Below are 19,259 nucleotides of genomic sequence, written 5' to 3' on the forward strand. Positions count from 1 at the left end.
CACCTTAATTTACATGGTTATACACGAGGTAGCATAAGTGTCAATTCTGACTCCTTAATACTTATTTTATGTCTCAGGATTAACTGACTTCAAATCACTTCTTACAAGTCACTTTTGTTATTGAAGCTTTGATTTTTCTTGTTTATTGCATAAACATTCAAAGACATGACCGTCAAAGACATAACCTGTCGTTATGCTGTGTGAAGAGTTTTTAAAAGTGAACTTAGTAAAGAGAATTGTTTTAAGTTGTTAAAAAATGTAATTCTGTATTGTATTTAGGTGATGCTCATATGTTTGACATCAAAAAAATTGTGAGACAAGGATTCGCTTCCTTGCTTTGGGCAATGCTGGCAGGTTTATGCAGACCTACACCATGTGTTCATGCTTTATACTTACATGTGGGGGATAATTCAACAAAGCAAACTTGCATGAGTACATTTATTCTTGTATAATAATCTGGAAGGGACTGTTCGCGCTTTTGACAATTAAGAAAACCTTTTTTTTAACCGTCATAAGTGAAAATAGTCATAGATGGTGTTGGTCAATCTTGGCAATATAAAGGTAGACAACAGATTTCACAAATGTTTAATGTAAATTATAAAAACAAACTTTGGGAACACTTCTTTTTCTTTAAATATGAGAAATATAAACAATATATTCAAGCAATCACCGTAAGGAACAGTCAAAACGGCAGCAGTAAAACTCGAAGTTGGTTTACAGACTGGGGTTAAAGTGGTCTAAAAAGTGAAAATCCAACATCGAAAGAGGTTCAGTGTGTCATACCAGTGCTATAAAAACACGAGTGGAGACTTTTTCAAAGGCTGGAGGAAAACTAGTATAATTTTGAAGCACTCCACCTTAACAATTCAGTCTTTTCTGCATAAGGCTTTAGTTGCAGGTTGATGACTTGTTGAATATGTACAGTTTACAGTATTTAAATGTCTTTAACTTAGTAATATGGTGACATGGAGGTTACAGAGACACTCCTGCACATGAAAGCTGAATTTCCTCAGGCTGAAATGTTAAGGTAGGCCACAAATCCTCACATTCAGGATCAGGTAGAATAAACAAATGTGACATTTAAGGATTTTAAAAGGTGTCTCTGAACTGCGGCCATGTTAAAATCTTCATGTAAACATTCATAGTGACAGAAAAGATTTTTTTTTTCAAAAAGCAACCAAAGAGTCTCATGTTAGTGGAAGAGTGAAGTCTAACTCGTGCTGTCGTAGTGTAATGTAACATCTCCGTTATGATGTCCGGTCAGCAGCGTACCTCCTTCCCCACATCGAGCCAGCTGCCAGCCTTCGCTCTCAGGAGCCCACACCATCCTGGAGGCCCCACGATGCCTGAGCTCCCACACACACACACAACCGCTCTGACTCAGACCCACCACGCTACCTCTGTTAACATCAGCTTCACACAACCTGCAGAAGACAGAGACAAATGTGAGTATTTTTACTCAGAGACGCATAAATATATGACTCGTCTTCCATCAGCCGTCATCTCACCTGCCAGACCAGGCTTTGGGCGGGTACAGATGAGTAGCCAGGACAGATTTTCCACTCAGAGGGTTAACAGCGATCAAGGAGAGCAGGGCGGTCTTCTTGCTTTCCTCCTCCTCCTCCTCCTCCTCTGGGCTGAACAACTGATGCTGCAGCAGGACAAATAACACTCCCTGTGCACCGGCATACAGACAAAAACACACAGGAGTAAAATCGCCTGATAAATTTTATGTCAACAGGCAGTCCACTTACAAACAAAGCAAACAGACTTACACAGGAGGAGTATCCTCTGAGACAGGCTGTGTGTGATAAACCATCTCCGAGGATGATTCTCCGCAGCAGCTGTCCAGTCTTTAAATTCCTGTTTTATACAGAAAATACATTCAATTGTAAAGTTCAGGACAGTGTTTAATGTTTGTACTTGAAGGTCAGTTTAAAGACCTGGACCCTGTTCTTAAAATATGATTAAACTATTTCAAGGCTATCATGCTGTTATAAGGCTAAAATGGTTTGTTCTGTTCCCAGTTTTGAGGATCGGGTTTGTCAATCCTGGACGAAGTTATCTTGCATAACAGTGATGGTCTTGATTTGAAATAAAAGGTAAAATGAGTCGAGCACTGAAACCATGATCAGCATTTGCAGTACATGAAAATGAACTAAAATGTGTCAAAAAGTAGCTTTAATTTCAAAAAACAGTCTTCAGCAAAGTGAGTTCTGCAGTTTATCATTTCATATGTTTTAGTTTTTAAAAGACAAATTCCAATTTTGATGTCAAATGAAATGCCATATGTTCTGGCTCCACTAGTCTTTCAATAGTCTTGATCTTTTAGTTGAGTTTAAGGGTGCTTTCACACCTAACTTGGTTGGCTCTGTTAAAACGGACCCTGGTGTGTTTTCCTGGTTAGTGCAGTTCATTTGGGCAGGGGTGAAAACTGTCAATCAAACCCTGGTGCAGACCAAACGACTGGGTCGAGGTCGCTTAAAAGGTGCGCCTTTGGATCGCTTCCAAGTGGAACCTGGTGCAGTTCATTTGTGGTGTGAAAGCAAGCGAACCAACCACAGGATTATAATGTTGCTTACCAGACAAAGAGGGATCCACCCTCATCTGTGCCGATCAGAGCATCTGAGAGTCCGTCCACTGGAGCGAGGGCCCCGACACAAACACCAGGAGACATGAGAGGCTGACAGCTCTGTGTGCTGAGAGTGAGATGAGATACTGTGACATCTGTGCAATAAGAACATAACTTAACCAGAGAATAATAACAACACCGACTCTGTGTTACCTTCCACTGTCTGACAGCGTCAACACCTGCAGGGTGGAACCAGATGCTGAGTGTGAGGAGGTAACCACTCTGGACCTGGACACACCAGCAACAGCCTGGACAAGTCCATCACAGAGCAGCACCTGCAAGAGGAGGGAGCACGACAGCATCCTGTGCACATGGACAAAACAGACACAGTTGAGTTTATTTACACTTGAAACATCTAAGCGTTTTAATGTTCATAAATACATTTAGAGATGTCAATTGAAAAATATCTTTAGTCTAGCACTGGGCTTCAACACAGTTAGCTGAAAATGTTTAAACACATGTCCCAAAGTCTGACTGTGTGTGTTGTATTCACCTCACTTCTCTGATTTCTAACTGACCCAAAGTCACACAAATCAGCCCAGCAGCATCCGGGACAGGAAAGACATTGATCACTGGCTGTAAACAAGCAGAAAAATTAATCATTAAAATGATGGAAGTGATTGAAGCATTTCTGATACTGGTATCTCTGTCGGAACAACCTTGAGTCATAAATGGGAAAAACTATCGATCCATAACTTTGATATGCATGGACGTATTAGCACATACACACTGACCCACACACACTCACCTCATTGAAGGCCCAGGTGTGTATTAAGCTCCATTTAGAAGCCGAAGTCTGACTCCAGAGACACACTGCCCATTTTCCAGCTGCTGCTACACACAAACCACCTGAGGATCCGAGCAGACAGCACGCATCCACCAGACAGCCTCCTGCTGGGGCCTGAACACACACACATACACACACGCACTTCAATTTCTGACTTTGATTCTAGACTTTATGTTGAAGACAATCATTGATTTTGAATTGTACAAAAAGGGAAACTTTCTACCTTTAATGTGTGTGTGCATCTCATCATGTGTTCCTCCGCTGTCTCCTCTATCCTCAGGCCCACCTGACCACCTGAGCCCTGTGACTGGACGCTGGTAGCAGGTTCAACCACTTCAACCCTCTGGGTCTGCTCAGGGCAAGCCTGAATCTGACCGTCAGGGTAAGAGGGGGGTGGGCTGGGAGAGAGGGAAGTAAAGGATGTACAGGGAGAGAGAGCTGGAGGAGAGAGGGCCTGGATGGATGGGCTATGAGGAGGAGGCAGGGTGAGAGCTGGGGCAGAGGGAGAGGATGTCAGCAGAAGGGCAGTAGGGTGGGGGGTGAGTCCAAGTGACGGTAGTGTGGGGCTGGAGAGGAGGGCAGAGGAGCGCAGGTGTGGGGTTATGAAGGGTGCTGATGCCAGAGGAGGGCTCAACAGGAGCTGGGAGTGGACACTGTGGAGCGGTGGACACTTGTCCTCATTTTGATTTACTCTGGGAGGACTTGTGGTGGGTTTAGAGGATTCTTTTAACTCTTCATCAGGACATTTTGCATTCAGATGCTGCACAGGAGACCCTCCTGGAGCTTCACTGTCATTACATGTCTGTACAGAGGTGCAGGTGTTAAAAGGCTCCTCAAAGGAAAGAGTCTTGACGATAGCTTTGTCTTCTTTTTGGTGGTTTGTAGACCCCTGATCCTCCAAAGGAAGGACTAAACCAGGACGATCTGGTTGTTTTTCTGATGAAGTGACAGAAGACTCTTTTATTTTGAGTTCATCTGACTGACTGATGACATCATCCTTCACAGTATCATTTTCTTTATACTGATCGACACAGTTAGCCACACAATCTTGAACAACCGACACAGATTCTGTTGAGACGGTGTCAGTCTGACACTCCACTCCAGTTAAGGTCTGGCTCGTCAATTTACCTGTAAGCTTGTGTTCTCTTGACAGGTTTTGGAGGTCTATGGATTGTGCAGCAGTTTGTTTTGCTTCAGTGGGATTGGGTGAATGAAGGATTGTGGGTGTGAGGCCGAGCTGGAGTGGAAGAGGCATCACTGGGTCACCGCTGAGAGTCTCAGTCTCAGAGTGCCGGATGCTCCTGCGTGTGTTGTAAGATGGCGATGTAAAATGTTCAAATCCTGACTCCACAGCGACTTGGCGAAGCTTGTGCAGCTTTAGGGAGGCAAACTGGTCATCAGGGAGATGGAAGTCTTGTGGGATGTCAAAGTTCATCAGGTTGTTAATCATCAGGCCGGGTGAAGGAGAGGGTAGAGGAAGCAGAGACGTTTGTGCAGGTGGAGAGGAGGGCAGGAGGAGAGATCGGCAGCTTTCTGTGCCTGCAGGACATGAAAAGAAAGAACATTTCACTTGCATTGTTTAAGTTTGAGAGTTAGATGCTCTAAGTGTCTAAGAGCCCATACATCAAGGCTCAGACACAGTCTTTCTAGAACAGCTGTTGTTCAGTTAACATTTTTCACAACTTGACATTTTATAGACAAAGCGATGAATGGATAAATAGAGAAAATAACAGGCAGAAAATGAAAATAATCTTTAGTTACAGTCATAGCAGGTTGCACTGACAAAACTTCATTTTGGTGTAGCCAAGTTACAATGACGTTTTGATAGAGTTCTATGGCACATAACCATAGGCTATTAGGACTGCAACTAATGATTGTTTTACTCATGAATTAATCTTTCTATTTATCAGTTGTTTTAACGATTAATAAAACATCTTTATGTATCCAAACCAAATTAAGTTAAAAAGTATTTTAATCTTAGCAAGCCAAAGATATTTTCTTCATCCAATGTCTCTATAATTGACACACACACACATAGAGTTACAATACAAGACTTACATCTGCTCGTCTGTGAGGAGCTGTTTGTCCTGCCACTGCTCTTCAGAAAGATGGGATAGACCTGATGTCCAGAGGCAGCGCTACACTGAGCCCCATTGCCTCCAGAAGAATGCTGTGTAGCTGCGCTCTGAATGGTTGCAGGCTGGAAGTCGTCTGGCACTGGAACAGCTTCTCCTGGAGTGAGGCAGGTCTTTGGTCCATCAGCTCCTTCAAGCGACAGGGAGGAAGAGACTTGGGAGCTGGTCGGCAGGGGATCATCTGAGGTTCGTCCAAGGTCTGGCTGAGGGGTGCATCGAGGGGTCTGAGGTCTCCCTCTGCCCCTACCCCTTCTCTTCTTCCTGCCTCTTCCTGGACGAGCAGTGGTGACTGTAGGAGAAAAACAAGCATCTGTGTCGATCTGACAAGCTGAGATTCGATCTGAAATCTCACTGGAGCTCGGACTGTTCAGCTCAGCAGGTGTGTCAGCAACCTGTGACTCCATACGAGGTCGTACAGACGGAGATGCGGTCGTCAGTAGGGAGAAATCTGTCTGAGAGTGTTCAACTGAACGCTCATAGTTGTGCGTGTTCCTGTTCAATCCTCTGCCGCGGCCGCGACCCCGGCTCCTGCGAGGTCGTCCCATGCTCAGCTGGGAGAGTATGACGGCCTGCATGTCAGGCTGGCTCTGTGATGATGTCATACGTCTTGTGGTTCGCACGTAGTACTCTGCTGGAAAAAGGAGCCCTTCCACTAAAGTACAGGAGTCCAGGAGACCCACTCCCTTTACATCATGCTCTCCTCCAACCACCTCACCTTTTTCTTCTTTTACTTCAACTGATTTATCATGACTTTTTTCACTTTCTATCCCCTCTGCTGCATTTTGTTCAGTATGTTTATAACTGCTGTCTTCACAAAACTGTCCATTCCTGTCTCCTCTGCTAGTTTCACCTTTATCTCCTCCCTCAATCTCCTTTCCTTTATGCTGTGAGCCATCCTGTCCCCTTCCTTCAGTGTGTATTGTAGGGCTTCCACATGTGGACATCTCTGATTCTTTTTTCCCTTCATGTCTCAATTCAGTCTCTTTTTCTTGTCCTCCTTGTTTCTCTTTTCCCTCCATATTTCCTGTTTCAGTTCGTCCACAAGTGTTCCAGTGTGTAAGCAGCAGGGAGGGAGACTCAGAATCTGGACCGGAAAACAGCTCTTCACTTTCATTCACAACCTCTCTTCCCTCTGTTTCGACTCTCTCTTCGCTTCCTTCTGCTCTGGCAGTCTCGGTCCTTTCACAATGCTCCGGTCCTTCCTCACTGTTGTCTGTGCTCCTGCCGCCCTCAGCAGTCCGCTTCTCCCAGCGTAGGCGGCTGCGCTGTGACCTCAGGCGCAGGGCAGGACTGGGTCTGTGACTTTTAGCTTCACCATGGCTGGGATCTGGAGTTCGTGGAAGAGCAGCATCAGAGGGGAGCAGGAACCTGATCACCGGGCTCCTCCTGGACATCTCATAATCTGCTGGACATTGTGAAACATCAGAAAATGTATGAATTCTAATTTGCATTGTTATTGCAGGCAAAACAATGTTTGCTTCTTAGAGTAATAACATTGTTATCTCGACTACATTACAAGATGTCTTCGGTTTTGGGATATATATGGGTGTGTACATCTTTATATCCATAACAATACTATTCTTTTCCTTATAAAATTAGGCACCATGATCTATGACTATCATCCTCCCTTCAACCTTGCACTGTGGAAGAGAAAAACTATCTGTATTTTACAACTGATTATGATAGACTGACCTCCAGTGGGTCCCTGGTACTGAGGTACATTTGAGGTTATCTCGTTCTGCGTGTCCAGTGTCAGCGAAGGTGGGATCTGACTGGGTTTGGGTGTGAGCTCTGGGTCTCTCTGGTCCTGATGGTTCTGCTGGGAAATCCTGCTCCTCACATGTCTCCTCACCGCCTCTGAACGCTCGGCACGCTGTGAGCGGATCAACATATATGAGACACAGAATTTCCACCCTGGACTTATTACAGAAAGGAAAGCTAAAGAGTTTGCTCTTACCTGAAGTCTCTCTGCTGTCCTCAGGTACTCCCTTTGTAACAGCTCCAACTTCCTACGAAGCTGAGTGGGGGAAATGTCAGTAATGTCAGCAGCAGTCAGAAGACACAGAATTAAAGGTTAAGTGTGCAGATAAATGTACTGTACCTTCTCCTTGTCATCACAGTGAAGTGTAGTCCTCAGCTGCTCCTCACAGTGTAGGACATCTCTCACTTTGTTCTCCATCCTGCTTACTCGACCTTAACACACCACATAAATGTTACATAGCTGTAGCACGGCTAATATAACATTTGTTGGGTTGGTTGGTGAAGTTAGCTTAACATAGCTAATAAGCGAAAAGTAGTATACTTCCGACTTCGTAAACATGCTTCAGTAATGATCTCATTAACGTTAAACGAGTCGACAACAGAGGATTTCACACACAAACGCACGTACTTCGTTGAAATGACAAACTTGCCCATGGATGTGGCTAGTTCACTCTTGGGGCAGACTTACAGCAGCACCGCCGGTGTGTCCATGTGAACTTTATTTTGATGTTCGATGATGCGACTATCGATTCACTTCCACTTTCCCGCGACTCCCTCAAACAGGCGTGAGCAGCGGAGCTCCGATACTTCGATCAGACTGATGGCGCCTGGTGGTGGAGGAGGTAAATAACTCGTTTTTACAGGTGTAGCGCCGAGAAGAGACTGCTTGCCGAAAAAACGACTGCCCCTGTAACTCTGGATTGCAAGGAGTGATATTGACCAAATTCACTGTACATGCACCTGGTTTCCTCTACTATTAATGCTGAAAAGACAGAGAATGTAACCCCTCCCAATCCAGAGTTACAGGGTGCAGTCACTTTTCGGCAGGCCCTGCCGAAAAGTGACTGCACCCTGTAAGTCCTTATTGCAAGGAGTGATATTGACCAAATTCACTGTACATGCACCTGGTTTCCTCTACTATTAATGCTGAAAAGACACAGAATGTAACCCCTCCCAATCCAGAGTTACAGGGTGCAGTCACTTTTCGGCAGGCCCTGCCGAAAAGTGACTGCACCCTGTAAGTCCTTATTGCAAGGAGTTGATATTGACCAAATTCACTGTACATGCACCTGGTTTCCTCTACTATTAATGCTGAAAAGACACAGAATGTAACCCCTCCCAATCCAGAGTTACAGGGTGCAGTCACTTTTCGGCAGGCCCTGCCGAAAAGTGACTGCACCCTGTAAGTCCTTATTGCAAGGAGTGATATTGACCAAATTCACAGTACATACACCTGGCAAACACAGAGAATGTTATGCAGAATGTAAAGGCAATCCGTTACAGTTAGCCTACAGTTTTATATATACTGCATTATTGTATTCATAATTATGCTCTTAAAAGTACAAGTTATCCAAAAAGTTACTGAAGTAAATGTAATGAAGTAAATGTAAATCGTTATTACCCACCTCTGATAGCACTTACTAATTCCTCAGTATGTGTTATATGATTGCTATCTAATGTGACGTGGAAACACTCCTGCATTCTTTTCTGCATTGATTTCCTAATCCTCGTTATAAAATCACTGAAACAGGGATATTGAATTATGACTTTATTTATAGGTCAAAGTGGTGTAAAATCACATTGCAACAACGATAACAACAACAACAACAATAAAATTGGCAAGGTAAAGCATCTACCCTCATCAATTGTTGACAACTAGCCTACATTATGGAAACATCAGGTTACTTTTTTTATCTGCGCCGTTCTTTTTCCGTAGCCTCTTCACTTGGGCTACAGGACTGCACAGTAAAAAAAAACATTTCTCTTGGTGCTGCGTCTGCCAGCTGACCCGTAGTAGACCTGCGCCCACTTCCTCTGAACTGATGCGCTTTCCCGTCGGGGGCAGTCGTTTTTTCGGCAAGCAGTCTCTTCTCGGCACTACAGGTGTAAACTGAAATACATTACTTGAGTTTGGTGTCATAAATGCCACCAAATTCAATAGCATGCTTCCATTTATAAAACTTAATTGGTTTAGGATGCCAGACGTGAATATTTCTGGAAGGTAGTTCATTATTCTTCTTTGAGTAACTTAGTAGTAAGGTAACTTAGCTGACATAAACGTTAACCGTTTGCTAACACTCAACCTGTCACCCAATATAAGTTAGTGTAATATTTTTTTCTTGTTGCCCACAAAAAATGACATTTACCTCACATTTGTAGCAACAATTTTCCAAAGCACCACATGAGGTCACTTATTGACCCCTTAAAGGTATCATAAATACATTCAACCAGGAACACAGTTAGCATTGGTTTTGCTAGGATCATGAAAATGTACACACATGTAGCTAACATGGGTAAAAACAGCGGCATGGCCCATTCAGACAGGGTCTATATGGAGAAGAAAGAATATAGGAGGGATTCTCTTAGAAATCACATCAATAACATTTAGTAAAACTATCTAGAAATCACACTAAGATGAAATATTTTCCTTTATGATCTCTGTGTCTATCGACTGATAGATGATTTTGTGGCTGATGCTGATACAAATATTAGAAGGTAAAAATATCCAATATTGCTATATCAGCCGATACCAGGCCCCCAGGATGAGCACCAGGCTTTGAAGCCAGTTTTCGTGGTGGCCAAACTGTGTAGTTACATCATCACGTGATGCACTGGGGCCCAAAATGACTTTTTCCAATATGCTAACATAGATAGATAGATACTTTATTGATCCCGAGGGAAATTCAAGAGCCATGGTGAAAGAAGTGTCTGTAAAACGGTTGATACATTTTTTTGAGCCTTACAACCCCCATGAAATGTCAGAATTTTAGCCATTTGGTCCAATAAAAATTGGCAAAGTTTAGAAGAGCTGCACGATTAAATTATTTTATCCATATGCAAGTTAGCCAGGCGCTAATCCGGAAGTTAGCCAGCTCAGTTGGCGGAAGTGTCTAGTGCGCACGCTCTATGGGCCCCACAATGCGGAAGACAGTCGAGTCATTTTGGCTCCATGCGCCACTGAGCAGCTTTCATAGAAATTAATGGGATTTGTCCAGGTATAATTAATAGGTCCATGGCCGACACACAGATCCTTCAAATGTGGCTTTCAAACACTTGGAAAGATAAAGATATGTAACAGAGGCAGGGAATTTTAATCTCTAAAAAGAACGTTTTTATAACGGAAAATATCAGGCAACATATAGGCCAATACTGATATAGGCCAATAATATGTTATAATATAACAGGAAGCACTAAAACAACAAGTTATAAATGACACATTTTAATGCCAAAATACTTGCTCCAATACACAGACAGAATCTGAAAAATATGTACATAGATGCAAAAACATGGGCTACAAATAAACAATGTGTAGGACTATCTTTACCCTAGGTCTTCTTCTTAAAACAACATGAAATGTGACATTGTGTGGGGCTGATGGGGATAGAATGATGAAATCCGGCTACAGGACATACTTGCAAACTCTACTCATTTGGCACTCTGTGTAGGCTAACAAATGATAGAATATGTAGTATTTGAACTGGTATCTGTACATTCATAAGCTACAAGGTCTATACAAAGAAGAGAAAATAGGACTGTTTTTTACAATACAATATGGCAGGTCACAAAACTTTCTGAACTCTTTGACACCATTAATTTGTATGTCTGTATTTGTTTTTCCCTCTGACAATCTGGGCCAAGATTATGGTCTGTTCATATTTGTCTACATGTTGCTGCACGAGTTTCTAGTTTGGTGAAACTGTCCTGCTCCTCAGACATCCACAGGTGAGATACTTCATGGCAGTCATGCTGACGTGCATTAGAGGACCGAGGTTAAAGAGCATGTGGTAGAAGGCGTGGACAGACAGGCCTCCAGTTTCATCAGCGTATTTCAGTGCTACGATGGGAGTGTACAATGGGTTGGTCAGATTACGGAAACGCGGGCTACTGGCTTCAATCACTTTCTTGGTACACTGCAGAGAATTAGAGGAGAGGATGGACAAAAGACAAAGACACAAGATTTGCAATCAGGCTACTGCAGACAGACGGATAAGAGATGGTGAGCCAGAGTCACAGACTGCTTGTGAACTTACTCTGGCGATGTCATCAGGCGTTTGTCCCAGCGTCTCAAAGATGTCAACAGAAGAAGGAAGGTAGACATTTTTGAAGTAATGCACCGTATCAGGATCAGTTCCAGGATACTCCTTCTGCTTCACATCCTGAATCATCTTTGCCTCAAATTCTGTGTGCACCGGGCCCGGCTCAATCAGTGACAATCTGAGGAGAGAGACAAAGCAAAGGGGGGACATAAGAAGACTGGAACTCAACAACAGAGCGTGGTTAGATGGAGGTGAAATCATTAACTTATTAATAGCACAACAGAATATCAATCAACAATGCCATCTAAATAATTTAATAACCCTAGTCTTCCTAAATTAAAACAACTGGACTAGGGCTGCACAGTCAACCGAAATATTATTAAAATTGTAATATCCAAATCGCAGAAACTGCAAAACAAAACAGCATTATAATTAAGTACTGTAGTGATGCAGAGTTGCCCTGACATACAAATCTTGTTCTTCAGATGTAAGAAGACATGTTTGTTTGGTACAGACCCAAAAAATGTCACATTATTGTGATTTTTCTAGTTTTTCGGTGAAAAGGAACATTTTGTTGCTTTAAATTACCTAACCAACACAGACAAAAAGTGTGTTGAGTGCTCTTGGAAAATGATTAAAAACAAAAGAAAGCCAGGTACTTTGAATATTATATTAGAAAATCTAACAAACCAGGAAGTAAATATTAAAGTCTTTATTATGGTGGCTAAATTGTTTAAAAAGCCAGCATGTTTTAACCACTGTAGGTCCTCGTCAATGAGGCCACACTCTCACAGCTTTTTTTTAAGCGCTGAAGACCTACACTGGTAGAATTATGTTCCCTTTTTTAATGATTTGGCTACTGTAAAGGCTTTGAGTATTTCCTTCCTCATTTTTAAAATTGTCTTTTATCTGGAGTGCCATGGATTACTTTCTTGTTTGAAGAGCCTCAGTGTCTAGTGCTAATTTGCAAATGTTAGCAATGCCAACATGCTCAACTAAGATGGTTAACAAGATATACAATTTTCAATGTTTTCACATTTGCATTTAGCTCAGATTGATGTGGCTATGTGCAACCAGAGCTGCTAGCACAGCAGAAAACTCTTTTAACTCATTTAACTGTTATTCAGAAAAAATAGTCAAGTTCAGCATTCTAAACAATCAATGTATCAGTACTTAAACTAATCATCATTTGAAGCATTGCCCTTTGTATCTCACGTTATTGGTTTGTTAGTAATGACAGAATTGGCATTGATGACACTCACGTGACATTAAACTTCAACAGCTGCACAGCCAAACTCTCACAGAAGCCCTCCATAGCAAACTTGGAAGCTGCATACACATCATTAAACACCACACCTATAGAAACACAGTAAAGAGCATTAACATTTTAATAGATCAGTTCTACTTTTTCAGTGTTTGTAGACAAATCCCTGTTTGTAAAGACATACAGTAGCACTTAAACTCCATGACTCTTTCTTCAGTTATCCACCCACTCCTCCATTCGTCCATCATCAACCCAACCATACATCAGGCTGAAGCTGACAAACCTGTCATTTATCCCTGTACCATTCAACACCCAACCCAGCCTCCTCTCCCTTCACTCATCCAGTCAAACATCTGTCTGCTAACCTTGCAGCCCCATCACACTGCTGACAACGATGATGTGTCCTCCTTTCCTTTTCTTCATATCAGGCATCACCTCCTTGATCATGCGGATCACCCCAAAGAAATTGGTCTCAAACACTTTCTTCATCTCTTCGATGGGAATACTCTCCAGTGGACCAACAAGGCCAATACCTGCATTATTGACTACACAGCAGAGTAAAAAGGAAACAAAGAAGACAAGGAAGAAGTTTTGGAATCAATATCACTTTGGGACTGTGTAGCAATGCATTGTCCAAGGCAATGAGGATTCCCACTCACTGAGGACATCCACGTGTCGATCTTTGATGCCGTTAATGCACTGTTTAACGGAGTCATCGCTGCAGACGTCCAGTACAGCCAGAGAAAGTGTTTTCCCATAAGCATCCCCGGCCGCTTCCACCAGCTTATCTTTACGTTTCAGATCACGCATCGTTGCTATGACTGTGAACAGGTGGAAAAGAAAGAAAAACAGAAAGAATTGAGAAGAGTAACAGGAGATTGACTTTTATTGAGATGTTTCTGGCAACAAACTGTTAGACATAGACACAGATAAAAAAAATGCCTTGCTGTACTAATCAGTAGAGTCTGACAGATACATCCGTTGGCTGATATTGGCCTAACACGGACATATACACATAAAACAGCATGTAGATGGGTATCAACTATACTGGCTAGTAATATCTGAAGATCTCTTTATATTTTACTAAAATAAGATTAGTTTGGGACAATTTAACAACATATTCCACAAGCCTTAGCCATTGGCCCACAGTTAAAACTTCTGTTTTGTCATGCCAGTAATCAGGGTAAACAGGCAAGCTATAACCATGATAACAACTTTGTGACAGGGTAAAACAAAGTCAGCGCTTCAGCTGCATCAGGCTCAAGTTGGGCTTGGACGTGAAAAACAGAACACCTGTCAAGTTCGGTTCAAGTCGGTTGCGACTTTCTCAGCTGCAAAAATAATGACATCCCTATCAGCCTCAGCTGTACTTTGTAAGTGTTGCTAATTACTAACTCCACAATTTCTGTTTTTTCCATTTGCATCTTCAGTAAAAGAGCAGCACTTCCACACTGACTTCAAACTGGAAGTCTTTACATCCCAGTTGGATAATCCTCATGGCTTTTTTGACCTGTGTGCAGGCATGACTCTTTTCAGCATTCTGTTGGCCAATAGCCCTGTGTATAATTATGCTCTTTTCATTTCCATGGGCAGCTTCCAAGTGTGAGTTTGTGAATGGATGTAACACTCCCTGCCTACCTGCAGCTCCAGCACTACCCCTTCAGGCTGCTGCTCTAAATAGGCATGCCTGATTAGGCAACCTGCCCAGGCAAATTAGGTTACAAAAGACATTATTCCTACCCCCGAGTCAGACAGAGTTCATTGGCTTAGGCTGTATATAGTCGCACACAAGATACACACATAAACACAAACAACATGTTTTGTTCAGTAGTGCTCCAACGATTAGTCAAGTAATCAACTAGTCGATCAAAAGAAACTGAATTGCCATTTATATTCAGTCATTTTTCAAACAAAGGATTCAAACATTACCAGCTTCTTAAACATAAGGATTTGGTGCTTTTCGTTGTCGTTTATGACAGTAAATTAATAATCTGAGGGTTTTAGACTGTTAGTTGGACAAAAGAAGCAATTTGAAGACTTCTCCAGGCTCCATTAATCATGAAAATAATTGGCAGCTTGATTAAAAATGAAAATAATTGTTGGTGCAGCGTTAATGTTGAGTAGACTTCTGTGCATTCATATATACAGTATATGAGTTTTAGGAGAGAATTTCCATCCTGACTGATCCTCTCTTTATGTACATTTCCTGTCATAGGAGCAAACCGAAAGAAAGGAGTAAAGGTCATGAAAAGCTGGGAGGGAGATGCAACAAAAATATTGTCAAAGACAGAGGGGATGATAGGTGAGAATGGAGGGTACACACACACACACAAAGGACACAGTCATCCCTTTCCTGACTCAACCTGTTTTTTCCTGAATTCACTCTCTGCATAACTAGCTAAAATAACAACAATGGAGAAGCCCGTGCTAAAGATACTCATCCTAATAAAAATAACTTAAGCAGCCCAAATATAGCTGCTCTGTCCTTAAAACAGTCGTGTTACAGCAGCCAGTATTAGTATTAGCGTCTTTCTGTGGAGCTCACACCACCTGCCTCTTCCAGGAATAGCCCTCACCAGCCTGTCACCCACAATGGAGCTCAGTGAGCCAGGCAATAATTAGCCTAAGTATGGCTGTAGTCAGGCTTTAGTCATTGTCTGGTGTTACATGTGCGCACATGTAAGAGTGACTAAAGGTTAAGTTAGGATCAGAGACATAAGTGTGAGCTTGAGCTTGAGGCTTGTCCTTAATCTAAAAACTGAATATAACATTTGAGCTTCTTGGATAAAAAAGGAAAGTATTGTTTCCTGTTAATTTCATTAGGAGAAACTTTGTAAGTCTGCATGCTTTTTCTTTTTTTTTTTTTTAAATCAATTTTGTATTATAATTGCTTGTTAATGCAGTGTAGATTGAAAAAAAGTGCACTGCTGTAGCACAAAACGAAAATGTAACTGACTATAACGCAACATGAAAATGGAATAGAAACCAATGGACACCTGGAACAGCAGATGGAAAACATTAAAATTTCCAACACATGATTTTAGTTTCTATTATCGGGCTTACACATGAAAAAAAAAACACTGATATGATCCTTAAAGTGAACCACAAGCAAGTAGAAAAAAAAATGATGAAAAAAGGTGAAAAAGGTAAAAGAAAAGATCTCAATATGACAACAAATGAATCCACATTCACTTGATAGGGCTTCTGACCCTTTTGCAACCAACTTTATTATTTACTTACAAGTTGTAAAATTAGAGACTTCCTGACTTGGATTGGTGGCTGGCCAGACATAATAATCAACTATCTTTCTCCAGAATCACTTTTTGCACCTTTAATGTAGGACAATGTACGTAAAACAGTGTAGTTTATGTTAAATATAGACTGTGTGGACGTTAAATCTGCTTGGGAGGAGAATGTGTAGTTGGTTGCAACAGATGAGTAGTTGCACGATCCCTATTGAGGCGAACACAAAGCCTCAGTTTGGATAAGGCATGTTCTGATTCTGCTTGACTTCATTTCTCTGTGGTTAAACTTGGCAAAGTTGTGTTTCAGTGATGAGTCTATTTATGACTGGTGTAAGCTGCCTTCTGTCTAGGTATCGGTGATCTGTTTTCCAAATGTTTTTGCACAAGCAACACAACCTCACCAATTGACTAAAGTAGTGAACAACTTTTGTCACTCTATTAGCCTCTAGGCAAATTCTCTTAAACTAGAAAAATCCATCACCTCCTAGTGTGAGAGACTGGGAGAAGTGATGCAGCATTTAGACAATCTTAGGTTCTTACTTTGTGGGTGCACTGAAATGTCTAAAGAAATATATAGCAAACTTTCCTTGATCATAATGTATGTGGATGTAACCATTTCCGATGACAAAATGGCACATATTGGGCGTCTCTGATTGGATCTTAGTTGGATGTCCAGGATCTATTTTTGTCTTAATTAAAAGCCTTGAAAGCTAAAAAAAAAAAGCACACAGCCTTGAATTTGCGTCATGGTCTCCATTCATCAGAATTTTAATCAGACAGTTGTGTTATTGATTCTTAGTTGTTATGTCTGTGCCTGAATTGGATCCTCGTTTCATCTGGTTCAGATTTAGCTGTAATTTGGCTTTTATATTTAAACCACTGCAAAAGCTGTCTAAGTGCGATGGAAATCACCCATCTGTTGTGTATTCAAACCCACAGAAACAGAGACAGTGGCTTTAATCTACATAATCATGTGGACTAGTAATAGTCTTATGCATACATCAGTCATGATGTAAGCATCTTATGTGTAAACAGTGCAGAAGAAGTAAAGGAGTGATATTGACAGGAAGTTTATGAAGGGTACATAATGTAAAATATACCATACATAAATACAGTGTATTTATTATTATTAAGCTATTTTCCTTGTCTATATCCTTTGGCATTTAGCAGTATTCTTAATTATACATTCCCTCTCGCACACACATACATCCACAGTGGACCTACCGTGATAGCGCTTCTGTTCATCGTTGGCCAGCATCACAGCCATCCTCAGACCAATACCAGAGGAGCAGCCGGTGATCAGCACCACTTTCTGTCCGGGACTCGCCATGATGCCCTGCTGCCTCTCTGCTCTGCTGTCACTCTTAGACACCAGCAGACAAGCAGCTCTGTAGGATGAGTGGTGATTTGAGGTGAGAGCCACAGTGTAAGAGGATAAGAGAGAAAGAGAGAGAGTCACATGGACTGAGTGCAGAGCTGAGATTATCTAACTGGTTCATAGTCAGTTGTCCCACTTGGTCCCATGGTTGTTTCTTATTGTTTTAAATCCATGAGGTAAATTCAGCATTATATTAAACTTGTGGATCTCCTGACTGTCAGGACCAATTTGAAGTTGAATATTGGTCTGCAAATGTAAGCTTCTGCTTTGCGAAGAGAGTTGGCGCCACCCAGTGGTCAATATGATTACTCTGTAAATCACTGCACTCCTTAATGCAGTTGCTTCTTCAAAACCAACAAAATCTGGCTACTGTATTCGTGATGATGCCTGTGGATGTTTTTTGTTATGCTTTATTTTATACTTAACTATTATTACACAATATTAACAGAATACCTACACACACACATAAAGGAACAGAATATGAATACTACCTGCTGAGCTGGCACAGGCATGATCGCAGATCAGCAGCAGAGTAGAACGGGTTAGTAGTGGGACAGGCTATTTGGCATATTGAACACAGCATCTTTTCCTTCAGGCAAACTAATCGGCGGGGGTTCACAACACGTCACACACACGGCCATGAAGTGACCCTCCCACATCGCCACACCACCCTGGGGCATTTAGTGTGGTCTGAATACAGCCGTAGCGTGGCGCCACTGACCAGGCAGCTGTATTTTGATGTGTTGGGAGTGAAAACGGGCTGGAAACAATATAGAAAAAAGTGCATACACACACACGTGTGTGCCATCATTCCAACATACAAAATACCCATAAAACTGGCAGAAGGATGATATGCCAGAGAGCAGAACAGTTAAAAGGATACAACTATTACTCACTAAATTCTTTTTAATCTGTGTAAATTAAGTTTACAGAAGGTTACACCACAGGGTCATGACGTGGTGACTCAGGTAAGTCAAATTGTCAATGGAATCAGTTTAGAGCCTCCATGTTTAAATAAAAATATCAGCATTTGGCTCCAGTGCATCGTTACACACATCGCAAGAGGACCGATACGATATATTGCAATATGGGTACTTCTACACAGAAGTACAAAATCACTCTTCCTCTCTCTCTCTCTGTCTCTCTCTCTCTGTCTCTCTCTCTCTCTCTCTCTCTCTCACACACACACACACATACATACTGTAGCTGGGAGTCATATGTTTAAAGCAACCTTCTTGAAGCTGGGGGTAGGGCATTTGGAAATATGCCTGGAATCTATTTTTTCCTTCAAAAACAGTCAGTATGTACGTGTGTCTGAATGCAATTTACTTCAGTTGCCAAAACAGCACTGTTTCCAAAACACAAACATCTAGTGATTATTGTACACTTCATTTACAGTGTCTTTATCCTAAAACATATCATCTACATTTAACCAGACGTAGAATATGCCATATGTTTGTTTCTCTCCGTGCAGTACGTTCACAAAAACCCAAAAAACTTTGTGCATCATAAGTTCATTAGTTACAGGCTTGAAAGCATTTATACTTTGCTGTCACCTTCACAAAGACAAGCTATGGCAGTTTTTACAAATGCTGCTGCAAGATGGCACCAAATGGCAACAAGAAGAACAATTATTCCTTCCTAAGACTCACATGTAACTACACCGTTAAAAACCTACACTTTTAATCTAACTTTCTCATCTATGTGCACATTTCATAGTAGCCTGATGATTATTGATGATTGATGATTTTGTTCTATCTTATCTCTTATCTTATCATATCTTATCTTTTATCTTATCTTA

At 41.7% G+C, this 19,259-nt stretch overlaps 2 protein-coding genes across 3 annotated transcripts; both read right to left on the reverse strand.

The window, feature by feature from the left end:
• Window positions 1-1,157: 1,157 nt before the first annotated feature.
• palb2 (partner and localizer of BRCA2) lies at window positions 1,158-8,042 on the reverse strand. Of its 2 annotated transcripts, none has more exons than XM_073480223.1 (13): window positions 7,944-8,042; window positions 7,656-7,747; window positions 7,512-7,571; window positions 7,247-7,427; window positions 5,478-6,956; window positions 3,643-4,958; window positions 3,381-3,533; window positions 3,126-3,208; window positions 2,786-2,935; window positions 2,583-2,699; window positions 1,776-1,863; window positions 1,509-1,675; window positions 1,158-1,424 (listed from the first exon to the last, which is right to left on the reverse strand). In XM_073480223.1, exons 2-13 carry the CDS (start codon window positions 7,731-7,733, stop codon window positions 1,211-1,213), a joined length of 4,086 nt encoding a protein of 1,361 aa, XP_073336324.1. In that variant the 5' UTR covers window positions 7,734-7,747; window positions 7,944-8,042; the 3' UTR covers window positions 1,158-1,210. The 2 variants fall into 2 exon arrangements, with proteins under 2 accessions (XP_073336324.1, XP_073336291.1); XM_073480190.1 differs by having other exon boundaries at window positions 5,478-6,959.
• Window positions 8,043-11,217: 3,175 nt separating this feature from the next.
• LOC141003755 (retinol dehydrogenase 8-like) lies at window positions 11,218-17,410 on the reverse strand. Its single transcript, XM_073475201.1, has 6 exons — window positions 17,305-17,410; window positions 13,495-13,656; window positions 13,201-13,380; window positions 12,834-12,927; window positions 11,566-11,749; window positions 11,218-11,445 (listed from the first exon to the last, which is right to left on the reverse strand). Exons 1-6 carry the CDS (start codon window positions 17,408-17,410, stop codon window positions 11,218-11,220), a joined length of 954 nt encoding a protein of 317 aa, XP_073331302.1.
• Between the last annotated feature and the right edge of the window lie 1,849 nt (window positions 17,411-19,259).

Source organism: Pagrus major, chromosome 1 (assembly GCF_040436345.1).
Source record: "Pagrus major chromosome 1, Pma_NU_1.0".
Lineage (NCBI taxonomy): Eukaryota > Metazoa > Chordata > Actinopteri > Spariformes > Sparidae > Pagrus > Pagrus major.